At 30.7% G+C, this 12,378-nt stretch overlaps 3 protein-coding genes across 7 annotated transcripts in view; 2 read left to right on the forward strand and 1 right to left on the reverse strand.

Annotated features, from left to right (window-relative positions):
* The first annotated feature begins 57 nt into the window (after positions 1–57).
* On the forward strand, positions 58–2,249 carry LOC124422809 (hydroxyacylglutathione hydrolase, mitochondrial). Of its 5 annotated transcripts, none has more exons than XM_046959727.1 (5): positions 58–147; positions 801–907; positions 989–1,331; positions 1,409–1,512; positions 1,596–2,249. In XM_046959727.1, the coding sequence occupies exons 2-5, from the start codon at positions 860–862 to the stop codon at positions 1,866–1,868; spliced, it is 768 nt and encodes a 255-aa protein (XP_046815683.1). In that variant the 5' UTR covers positions 58–147; positions 801–859; the 3' UTR covers positions 1,869–2,249. The 5 variants fall into 5 exon arrangements, with proteins under 5 accessions (XP_046815683.1, XP_046815684.1, XP_046815680.1 ...); XM_046959728.1 differs by having other exon boundaries at positions 67–147; positions 849–907; XM_046959724.1 differs by lacking the exon at positions 58–147 and adding an exon at positions 154–367.
* LOC124422810 (non-histone protein 10) lies at positions 2,113–3,293 on the reverse strand. The gene is made up of 4 exons (XM_046959729.1): positions 3,010–3,293; positions 2,857–2,927; positions 2,401–2,746; positions 2,113–2,340 (listed from the first exon to the last, which is right to left on the reverse strand). Exons 1-4 carry the CDS (start codon positions 3,106–3,108, stop codon positions 2,230–2,232), a joined length of 627 nt encoding a protein of 208 aa, XP_046815685.1. The 5' UTR covers positions 3,109–3,293; the 3' UTR covers positions 2,113–2,229.
* Positions 3,294–4,193: 900 nt separating this feature from the next.
* The window catches only part of LOC124422804, a 23,037-nt gene continuing 14,852 nt past the window's right edge, over positions 4,194–12,378 (forward strand). The window contains exon 1 of the mRNA XM_046959712.1: positions 4,194–4,821. The gene's annotated coding sequence lies outside the window, so the exon portion shown is untranslated. The remainder of the gene's footprint in view (positions 4,822–12,378) is intronic.

Raw genomic sequence — 12,378 nt, forward strand, 5'->3', positions numbered from 1 at the left:
TATATGCCACGCGCGCATGGACGCAACGTGTCCATATATTTTGTATTATTTTAAGAGCGACCTAGCCTAAGAGACGAATAGTGCCGGTATTGTGTACACCCTTTGTCTGGTGTGATCAGCTGATTTTTAGTAATACATTCTTATCAGGCAAGTAACCTTATAGTTACGTCGAACTCTTTGCTTTAAATTAATAATACTTAAGTTAATTGAGCGTTAGTGCGTTAGTTTAAAAACGATCGAGAAATTGAAAATTTTAGAAAAAAAAACAAAAAATAAGTAAAAAAAGAAATGTTAAATGTATTTAATGCGGCACTTCGTGCGTGCCCTACTTGGCTCGAAAATCAACTCGTTTCTCTGTACTTCAGGGGTATTAAAATTTTTGATATAATCATATTGTAAAGTTTTACTACTTTGACTGCTTGTCAAATAACTTCGTTTCTTATCATAGTAAAAACTTAAATATTAAGTAAAATTGCATGTTATTGTATGTCTCGCTTCAATACTTCTATTATATTTCTAACGATAAATTGAGATGCATTTTCTATTCAGCTTTACTAATTTGCTAATAGACATAGATTTTTGATAGTTTATTTTATATGTTGTTATATTATAATAATAGTTCTCCTTGATTACATTTACATTGATATCTATCAACAGTGATTTGGGCCAAGTATATATATGCTGCATGTAATGTGCAATAAATTTGGAGAATATTATACTTATGCATGGTATCTTCTAGTAAATAATTAATTTTAATAAAATATTAAAAGAGAATATAACAAATATTTTTATATTATTAGCACGAAGTATTACTACAAATGGTTTTCATAGTACTACATTGTTAATAGAGCAACCAGATATGAAGGTCCAAATATTACCTGCACTACAAGATAACTATATGTACCTTGTATGTATATTACTTTTTTTTATTAATTAGAGTTAGATATTAATAGTCTCCTACTTAATTTGAGATTTATAATTTTAAAAGATTATTGATGAGAAATCCAAAGATGCTGCCATAGTAGATCCTGTTGATCCAGATCTAGTTGCTTCCGCAGTTAAAGACAATAATGTCAATCTTACAAAGATTTTAACAACTCATCATCATTGGGATCATGCTGGAGGCAATGAGAAAATGGTTAAAAAATTTGAAAATTTACAAGTATATGGTGGAGATGATAGAGTAGGAGCTCTTAATTGCAAAGTACAACATAATGATACCTTTAATATTGGAAATTTAAATGTTCAATGTCTTGCAACACCATGTCACACAACTGGACATATTTGTTATTACATAACAGGAGAAGGAGATACTCCAGCAGTGTTCACTGGTAAAATATTTTTAATATTTAGATATAGGATATATGTAGTTTCATATGAATATACAGATGACAAAATTTATGATTAGGTGATACATTATTTGTGGGTGGTTGTGGTAGATTTTTTGAAGGAACTGCTGACCAGATGTATAAGGCACTTATTGACATTCTGGGTAAATTACCCAATGAGACGGTAAGATGATTATTATTAATTTGTCAAGAAAAATATAAAATATAATATAATGAAAATGGATATATATATATTGCGTGTTATAGAAGGTATATTGTGGACATGAATATACTGGTACTAATTTGAAATTTGGTATTCTTGTTGAACCAAACAATGAAGCTATTCGTCAAAAGATGGAATGGGCCCATTCACAGCGTGAAAAGAATTGCCCAACTATTCCTAGCACAATAGAAAATGAGAAATTAACTAATCCATTTATGCGTGTGCATGAACAATCTGTCATGGAACATGCTAAAGAAAATGATCCTATAAAAACAATGGCATATCTGCGAAGGAAGAAGGATAATTTTAAGGCATAATATACTTCCTAAAATATTGTTTTCTTGTTGCTTCCAATAATTTCACATAGATTTATATATATGGATTACTATTTACTAAATGAAATGACCCTATAAAAACAATGGCATATCTATGAAGGAAAAAGGACAATTTTAAGGCGTAATATACTTCCTAAAATATTGTTTTCTTATTGCTTCTAATAATTTTACATAGATTTATATATATGGATACTATTTAGTAAAGGAAAAAAGGGGCTGAACAGGGTTTGTGTTTTTATATATAATACTATATTTGAATATGCTGTACAATTACATATAGTCATAGATACAAACGCACAATTACAGATAATATATATACAATGGAAATTTATTAAAGTAAATACTACGTTGTATTTAAAGACATTTGACTTGGTGCATCTTCTGTTTTTTTATTGTAAATTTGCATTTCTGCAACATACTTTTCTTTAGAGCGCTCATACATGTCGTAATATACCTAGAAAAATAATAACATTATAAAATCTATCAAGAAAGGGAGAAGAATTCGTAAGAATACCTTTTTATCTTCAGAACTAAGCGACTTCCATGTAGTCGCTAATTGTCTAGTTAATTCTTGTTTGCTTGGTTCTGGTTCACCAGCCAGCCTTTCCATTACACGAGGTCTTTGTTCTTGACAAAATTGAAAGAAAGGATTTGCAGGTCGTTTAGGTGCATTAGGATCTGTTTTTGCTCCTTTCCTTTTGGTTCCTTTTTTTGGTTTATCTTCCTTAGAATTATTTGGCATAGCTTTTGTTCCTTTCTCTTGTTTCAAAGTTGCTTGGAATACACTGTTTTCCTCTAGAACACCCATAGGAGCTTCACGCCAACGATCTCCATGTTGATCCAATCGATCAATTAAAAATCTGTATAGCGTAAAACGTATATATATATATATAATTATATATATAAACACTATGTCTTAGAAAGAAAACTAAGGATTGTATAGCCTTACAGCTTAACCTATAACACTAACTTTTTTTCCTTTCTCGTCCGTTTAAGCAGTTTCCTTATTCTTTGAATACGAAAGACTAATCTCTCATTTTCCTAGAATGTATAAAACACAATGAGTTAAAAACATTCCATGTAAACACAATAATAATACAGCACGTTATAACAACATATTAACCTGTTGCAAGATCTCACATCTATCCAGTAACAGTTGATATTTTCTTTTATAAACATCAAATTCTTCAGGCTCTGCGTCGTATTCGGACTCGTCTGACATTATAAATGTACTTTACAACAAGGTATAAATTATGTTTTTTCTACATTTTAACCATACCATCGATAACTCTTTAGCGCGTTTAATTTACACGATAGATTTGTAAACTTAGAGATGACGCCACTAAAGTCGCGTCTCTAGCGACTCGATAATCCCTGCTATATCGACATGTTTTCAAGATGGCATCATAAGTGTGTAAGAATGAGGAAGCATTAATTAGTTTCGTAGAATAATTTTAAATTTTATTCAAATTATTTCTCTTATATTTGATAAAAGTAAAATTTACTCGACAACATTGGTAATACAATGATCTATTTGAGGTATTAATAATTGGATAGATTAAAAAAAAGAAAATTAGTTTTTTAACTTTATTTTCCTTTTCACGATTGGTTGTCAAGAAACAGAAAAACTGAATAATATATCAAAGAATTAATAATTTTGAAGATACTCATGTCATCGAATAAAGTAAACGATGTAATTTTACTTCTTCATAATTTTACTTTATTATCTTTACTAGAATCATAGGAATTTTACTAGATTGATAACATCCTATAATATTATCAGTTACAAGCTATGATTAGATGCTATAAAACATTTTCTCGTTAATTAACGTCAAAAAAAAAAAATGATCACATGTTATAAAACTGGGTGGTTTCCCGCTTCGGAACAAAATACCACGTGATGTCGATTTAAACGAAATCAGGAATCAGTATCAAATGTTTTCAATTATTTTTCTCTATAGTTATGAAGAGAAAAAATGAATCAGAGAAATCGACGTTTTTTAAAAAAGAATGAAAAGTATTCGATAAAGATACAAAACGATAGCGTAGGTTTGTGAACGCTAATCATATCGTTCTTATGCTTTGCGAGTCGACTAATCATAGCAGTTAAAAGAAGGGTTGGCTTGATGCGCATGCGTCTGTGAAAGCGAACTCACCCTCGTCTAGTGAGAGTGGGGAAAGCGAGAGCGTAGAGAAAAGAGATAGAGAACGTAAATGAAAGGAGTGAGAGAGTAAGTAAGAGAAAGAGAGAAAGAGAGAGAGGGCGAGAGGGAGAGAAGAGAGAAGAAAGAGAGAAGAGAGTAATAGAAGGAAATAGAAGAGAGGGAGAACGTGCGAGAAGGGGAAGACGGGAGCAACGGCGAAGAAAACGCATATCAGCGTCGCGTTCGGTGTGGTCTTAACGCCTTTCGTCTCGACTCACGTTTTCTCTCCCTTCGCTTTCGGTATTCTTAAGCGTTATTTTCCTCCCTCTCTTTAACCCTCTTGGTCATTCCAATCTCACTCTTATCTCTCAGAAACGTCTTCGTTTTTCTACTCGTTCATCTTCGTCTATTTCCGTCCGTTCGTCCATTGGTCTATTGAAGACAGCAAGATAGATAGATAGAGATAGAAAGAGAGATTGAGATAAAGATAGAGAGAGATAGAGATAGAAATAGAGAGAGAGAAAGAGAAAGAGAGAGAGAGAGAGAGAAAAAAGAGAGGACTAGTAGTCGCTACATTTCTCGAAAGCATACCCTTTGTTTATCGGTGTCCGTAATTCACCCTCTTGTTCGTCGTTCATTTTCGGGTGTCATCGCCTTCTTTCGCTTGTGTCTCCTTTATATTTCTCTGTTTCTTTTTTCCACGTTCATAACTCCTCGTTCCCGCGCCCGTGTACGATGCAGTGTGTCGCAGTTTTTTAGCATTCGCTTTGGAGCACCAAAGACGACCTTGGGTAAGTGGAAGTTGTATGTTTGTCGTGCATATGTATGTAAGTGTGTGTGTGTGTGTGTGTGTGATTGTATACACGTGTATCTACATACATCATTTGTATCGGGTATATGCACTTTCTGCGGAAACGTAGAGGTTAAAAATACTTGTCGTTGGATGGAGAGGGAGGGAAAGAGAGAGAGAGAGAGAGAGAGAGAATGCTTGCTTGCTCCGAGTTTAGTTCTCTTATTAATGCTTGAATATTTGGTTATCCGAATATTTGTTTAACTCTCGCTCAACGAATGTCGGATCATTTTGATCCAACTGTTGCAATGATCGCTTTATCTGTTACATATAATATATGTATTATTGTTTCTTTGAGATAAACAATTCGGACTTAGCTGTAGCGAGGATTGAGAAAACGCTCCAGGAAGGATACTTATGACAGTACAAATTATAGGAACAGATAAGAAGTGGGTCAAAATGACATTTCGGGCATTCGTACCCGAGTATCCAGACTTACAATTGAATATACGTAAAGGCCAAGGACACATGTGTGTGTATGTATGGATGGTGTAAAGGACAAACAGATTACATATTCGAAACGAAAATCGTTTGTGGTTGTTATATATCAGTGTAAATATATGAAAGAAAATGAAACAGATAAAATTATAATAAATATATTTACCGTTTTTTGTTTCTCACACGATCGATAACTAATAATTATTGATGATAGAGATTAAGCTTTCTCTTAATGACTAACCAACATCAGGGAGCCAGATATTTTATGACATCTATTGATGACAGAGCTATTAATATCATCTTACAATATAAATTTTTTGAATGCATTTACCGCAACCTTTGGTAAATTTATTCTTTCTTCATAATCAACAATCCTGTGTTTCTTCTAATACTTTACGCAATGATGTATTGTCATAAAGTATTTAATCATCAAGAGTCTTTCTCCTCCTGCTAGTCCAATGTTACTAGGGGTGATTTTTTCCTTCCAGTTTGTCGTGAGGTTATTTACGATAATCTTTAAAAAAAACAATTTCGTTTAAGACGGAACATTTCCCAAAAAGATGTTCCTCTACCATTTAAAGAACATAACAATATGAAACATTATAAACAAATAACATCCTAGATGTTTTTGTATGTTAATATATTCGGATTTAGGTCCGAATATTCAAATATCTAGATATGGATTTAAGCTCAGATTTTAAGTTATAACGAGTAATTTGAGTACTCAGATATTCATTCCGATAATAAGAGCACTCATTTTTTCTTGCTCTTTTTTATTATTTTTATCTCTCTTCGATCCTTATGGTTTCACATAGATACACGCGTCGTAGTGACGTTTTTTGTCGACAAAAGGGGAGAGAAAGAGAGAGAGAGAGAGAGGCAAGAAGAAGAGAAGGAGAAGGTCGAGGAAGAAAGGGAAGAAGCTATGCGGATCGTGTGGAAAGGAAAGCTTTTCTCCTTCGACGAAGAGGGAAGCCTCTCGCGGATCAATAGCGGCCGTTGCGGTCGGCACGATCAGCTGATTGGCCTACTGCTAATTCTGTTTACAAGTACTTGCCGGTGCGTGTATGGATGATGTGTTCTGTGCCAGAGTACATGCAGAGATTGGAACGCGGAACACGGAACGAGAAATAGAGAACGAACGAGATCGGCCGATCTCATGAGGCGCGCTTTTCGTTTGTTCGTTCGTTCGTTCGTTCGTTGGATTCATCGAATTAAAAATTTAATAAAAAGTCTCACAAACATCGTTATTTCTCTTTTCATTCGTAAAATGTAAATATTATTAAACGTTTTAAAATCATAAGAGAGACTTTTTTATAAACTTCGTCATTTAAAAAATCCAATATAAAATCGATGAAGCTTTACAAACAGGCTTTCGAATAAATACGGATTATTCGTTCGGTCAAGGAACTTCCGTCATTTTTATAGTTTCTCATTTTGTTTTTTGTAATTGAGTATTATTAATTTGAATTTTAAATTTATAGCGATTCGTGTTTTGATTATCTTTGTTCGGCCTTTAATAGCCGAACGATTAAAGTAGATTAAAGGGGAAGGGAAAGAGAAAGAAAGAAAGAAAGAGAGAGAGAGAGAGAGAAAAAGAGGGAGAGAGAGAGAAGCTTTCCATGGATCAATAGTGTTCATTGCAGTTATGGCAACGAAATCAGCTGATCAGACTTCGTTAATTTGACTTATGAATTTTACGCTATGTGTGTAACGTGAAAAATCAAAATATATGTCGATGTTATATTGCAAAGATAGGCAAGTTTAACAGTTTTGAGAGCCAATATTCGCATATTTGGAAGAGCCAAAAACAGAAAAGGTTTATATTTAATATGAAAGATATTTGAAGCATTTTTTTTTCTAATGCTTTTATTAAAAAATATCGTCTTCTAATTGTTAGAATAATTATTATTTCTTACATTTTTAAACAATTTTGTTATTTTTTTTCTAACTAGAAAAAAAATTATAAAAAGAAATTATGTATTTTTTAAAATAAAAAAGAATTCTTTATATATATATATATTTTTTTTTTAAAGAAAAAAAATTCTTTATATATATATATTTTTTTTTTTAATAAAACAATATTCAGAAAACAATTTATAAGACATTCTTGTATTGAAAAATTGATCATTGAACAAAGAGTTGGAGAGAATACGTTGATCGAGTAACACTTTAGTTTATATTATATTAGTTTATAGTGATCATTAATCATATTGCTTATATCATTTTAATCACATATTACATTACATAATATATTTTCAATCGACAACGTGTCACAATTTTACAACAACGATCAGTACAACAAAAATATTCGTCTTATTAAAAATTGAATAATAACTAGAATAAATATATGATTATTTAAGAATAAAAAATTCATGAAATCATAGACGTAATAATATCACCGTTCACAGGAAAGAAGAGAAAGCTATCGCGGTGTTTTTATTCTTATCGATCGCGACCTGTGGAAACTATGTAGGATGAATACAAATGTGGGAATCCTGTTGAATATTCCTCTACCGAAAGTATTACCTCGTATTTTTCTAAAAAAACCTTTCTGAACAATGAACAAAGATTATTTATTCTTAAGAATTACTTTTACTATTTTTTCTTCTTTCATATTTTCTATTTTTTTCTTTTTTCTTTTTTTCATCTTCCACTTGTTCAATCGTATCTTTGTTCAACCTTAATTTTAAAATTAGAGATTTAATTGAGTATATGCAAACGAGAGAAGCAGAAGAATATCGGTCGCTCATTGGCTTTTCTTATCACGAATCTGATTACGTTGCTAGGATACATATTAATCGTAAAAAACTATATATATATATATATATATATATATATATATATATATTTTATATGCATATTATATATATATCTTGCGACAAGAATGGCCGATAAAGCATTATTTTCGCGTTCGAGGTTGAATATATTCCAATTTGATATTATTATTGTCATTAGATTTCTATAAGATGGAAAACCTAAACTAATTTCGAAGAATTGTCAGTAATAACGATCATAAACAATCCGGTATCTTGTTTTTTTTCCTCAGAAAAATTCAGATTATTTAATGACTTCGTATTAATAGTGATTGATTATGAATAGCGTGTACATAATCTCATAGAATGATTTTGCGTTGACATAAGAAAGAAAAAAAATAACAAATTAGAACAATTTAGAAATGTCTAGAAAAGTTATATAAGTACTTATTACCCAAACACACATATTTTATGTGTATATATGTATCAATATGTAATTATATATGCGCATATATATATATATATATATATATATATATATATATATATATATATAAAATAACGTTTATGCCAGAAAAGAAATAACTAATACATATGATTTATATTAATAACAAATAAGAATCGAATCTGATATTATTTATCGAATTGATAATTCCCAAATCAAGTGTCATACATTATCAGAGATCTTAATTGTAACAATTTTTCAAATACTTCCCCGTGATTCGATAAAAGAGATTGACTTATTTTCTTGAATGTAATCTTTAATTACGTGGTAATTAGGATCGTATAAAGAGATTAAGAAAGCGTATGAATATATGTATATGTATTATCGTAACATTCACTATAGTCCGATAGAATTTGAGATTAAATTTTGATCGGTATAAATGGAGCTAAAATTATGGGCGGGAAAAAAATTGAATTTTTTGAGAATTGAGATTTCTTGAAGAGATGACATAATGCAATCGGCGCAGTAGTCCGCAATGCAGTTTTCTCGAGGTAACTTCCCGTTTTTTTTTCAATCGTTGAAATATATATATATATATATATATATATATATATATATAGAGAGAGAGAGAGAGAGAGAGAGAGAGACAGATTTCTTAAAGATTTCCAATGTAATATCAAATTCTCTTTCTTCCTCTTTTATTCTCTTTAACCTTGGATATCCTTATTCTCTTTTTTTACATGGGTATCTTACTGGCTAAAATTAATTTGAAACGATTGACGCATGTCATACACGCGTATAATCAAAGATTATATACAGTGAAATCTATAATTTATTTTTACCATATTGGAACTATTATGAAATGGAATTGACGCAACTTTGACGCAATCTATCATTTATTTCTATTTTTCTCTTTTGTTTTTCCATTACATTGTTGAGTTTGTAAAATAAAAGATCACGTGTTTCGGACATAACTTGACTCACGACCAGGTAAAAATGTTCATTCGTCTTATAATCGCAAAGAATTAATTTTTATTCAATAACTTTCAACAGGTGTTGAAAAAGATTTCGAATTGTATAAATCGTTATAATTTTCGATTCTTTTAGCGATGTAGTTATATTAAGAATTTATAAATGTTCCAAAGAAACTCTAATTATTATTAAAATAAAAATTTAAATGGCAACGTAGAACGATTTGAATGTCAGTGATCGTGTCAGTAAATTTAGTTCGAATCTATCAAAAATATACTCGAGATATCGTCGTCACCACGACAAAAGCTGATGGTCCCAATATTTGCACTTCGAATTTTTTTGAAATTGATTAAGAAGTAGACGATACGTATGTATTTATCAAACATGTATCATTAATGATACTTTTTTATAGATTTTTATGATCTTTTAATGATCAGAATGCGGTTTGACATATTTGCACTATTGAATTATAGAAAACGATTAACATCGATCTGTATTTCAAAGAATATCAGGTGAAAAAGGTTGAATGTTTTTTCTTCTCATTTTTTTTTAATTTTTAAAAATTTTAAAAAATTTTTGTTTAATTCTATTTGTTTTTATCATATTATCGTCGTTATAATCAAGTTCACTTAATTCTCCGTTTACATGGTAGATTGGTTTCAGGAAAAATCATGTAAAAAGAAAATTAGGTATATGCCCAAAAAGAAACGATGAAGTCCTTAGCTAAATTCTTGAACGTTGATTAATCGACGGGAAATCACAATAATAGGCGAATCGAACGTCCAATGCTATGATTAATGGAAAATAATTAAATATTACGTCGAATGATTTATTTCGTGGAAAGACACAAAGAAAAAGATCACCAAAATTCTTTCCATCTTTATTAACTCCCTTCCTCAACTATATTTTTTATATTTCCTCAACTATTTCTTGGAACAACGTCGATCTTTAAAAGAGATTTAACCTCCTGTCGTATTTATATATGACTTTGTGAACAAATTATACCTAACTATGTGGATGCATACAATGAATTCGATAAGCGAGCAAAGCCAAGGTTGATGTGAAGGCAAAATTATATGAAATAATAGATTATCGATTCTAAGCTTATAAGAAAAATTAGGGAAAAATAGTTGAAAAAAAAAAAGAAAAAAATTTTTTTATCACCGTTTTTTTTTATCATATTATTATATTTTTATCATTATTCATAAAAGAAAATTCTTTTCATATTAAATACTTGTTGATATTATTTGTCTGCAACTAATAAAACATTATCTTAGAGATTAATCTTAGTGATAATTATGGTGATGATTGAAGAGTTATTAAAAGAGTTATTATGACTGGGAAAACTAAGAAAATTGAGCATCATATAAAAATAGAAAAAAAGGAAAACAAAATAATAAAAAAATATCTTTTCTTACTATCGAGAATCAAAGTTATTGCGAATAAGCGAAGCATTTACTTTCTACTAGTTTTCTCCTTTCTTCGCGAGAAGGAGCAACGGGACGTGAAATTTTCAACGTCGAGGTAAATTAAAAAAAAAAGAAAAGGGAAAAAGAAAAAGAAAAAGTAAACAAAAAGGAATTAGCGCCTTTTCAATTCCTTTCACATCGTCGTTTATAAATAACCTTATTTTTGGAAAACGATAAGTGCGGTAAATTCGAATTAAAGAACGAATACATTTTTGTTTTGAAGAAAATTGTTTATTTTGAATTCTATTATCTTGTATTTATTTTATTTATATTAAATATTCATTTTGATATTTTAATAAAAATATAATTCGATCGAAAATGATTGAAGTCGATGTGCGAAATAGAAAGACGCCGAGAGTAAATACATTAAACACAAATTAACTGACTCATTCGGACGACCGGTAGTACATGCCACTAAATAAGAGTTATCTTATTATCCTTTTAACCATTTATCAGACCAATTTCTGTTTCCCGTACCGCGGAACTATATTTTTATCCATCTTCGCGAGAAAGAACAAAGACCGGAAGAAGACCGAATATTTTTTTTTATTTTTGCATTTTTTCTTCACGTTTTTCCCCTACTCGTACATAATCGTTTCTTTTTAATTCGAAACACACACATACATTCTTTCTTTGTCTATCTCTCTCTCTCTTTGTCTCCCTCTCTTTTGTATCTCTCTTCTAACAGTTTCGAGCTCTTAGAATCTTTAGATTCTTTCTTCTTTGACGAATATCATCGTACGATCTTCATAAAATCTACGGGAAACGTTTTTTCATCGTCAAAGTAGAGAACTAGAGACGTTGAAAAGCGTGAAAAGCGAAGTCGATGACCCGACACTTTCATGAGAAGTTGCGAGAGTAAAAAGTGTTGCTACCTCAGGGGCCTTAAAAATCAAATTTTACCGAGCTCGTTTCACAGAGAATCGTGATAAAATTGTTATATTTAATGTAGAATTATGGACCAGAAAGATTTTTTCGCCTTTATTTAAATATTTGAAAGATTATACTGAGATACATGTGTGTGTATGCATTAGCGTTGAAATATTGGTAAGATCATTTTAAATCTGAAATGGTAAATTAATTATTTTTATCATGATAGAAGATGCCATCAACTCTCTTTATGTGTGTGTGTGTGCGTGTAAGTGAATGAGTGAGTGAGTGAGTATGTATGTATGTACGTATGTATATATCTCCCCTCTATCCCTCTCCCTTTATATATTCTCTGACATATATATTTTTTAGTAACTACGTCATTCGCTACAAGAACTCTATACGTTTGCAAATCGATACGTGAAGATGTTTGCATGTATGTATACTGTATAGGTATAGGTATGTGTGTGTTAGACATGCAGTCTCTCTTCCATGTCAACCGTGGGTAATACGTATGTAAAATCTTTATGGTGGGTTAGAAACATTCT

The sequence above is a fragment of the Vespa crabro genome, chromosome 3 (genome assembly GCF_910589235.1).
Source record: "Vespa crabro chromosome 3, iyVesCrab1.2, whole genome shotgun sequence".
Lineage (NCBI taxonomy): Eukaryota > Metazoa > Arthropoda > Insecta > Hymenoptera > Vespidae > Vespa > Vespa crabro.

Bases quoted from the DNA above. Each gene is read 5' to 3' on its own strand.
- LOC124422809 (XM_046959724.1), top strand. From the start codon at position 289: ATGTTAAATGTATTTAATGCGGCACTTCGTGCGTGCCCTACTTGGCTC. The intron at 368-800 runs GTATTAAAATTT...TTATATTATTAG, and splicing joins CGTTTCTCTGTACTTCAGGG to CACGAAGTATTACTACAAAT. The intron at 1,332-1,408 runs GTAAAATATTTT...ATTTATGATTAG, and splicing joins TACTCCAGCAGTGTTCACTG to GTGATACATTATTTGTGGGT.
- LOC124422810 (XM_046959729.1), bottom strand. From the start codon at position 3,108: ATGTCAGACGAGTCCGAATACGACGCAGAGCCTGAAGAATTTGATGTT. The intron at 2,747-2,856 runs GTTAGTGTTATA...TACGCTATACAG, and splicing joins CGGACGAGAAAGGAAAAAAA to ATTTTTAATTGATCGATTGG. The intron at 2,341-2,400 runs GTATTCTTACGA...TTATTTTTCTAG, and splicing joins TTAGTTCTGAAGATAAAAAG to GTATATTACGACATGTATGA.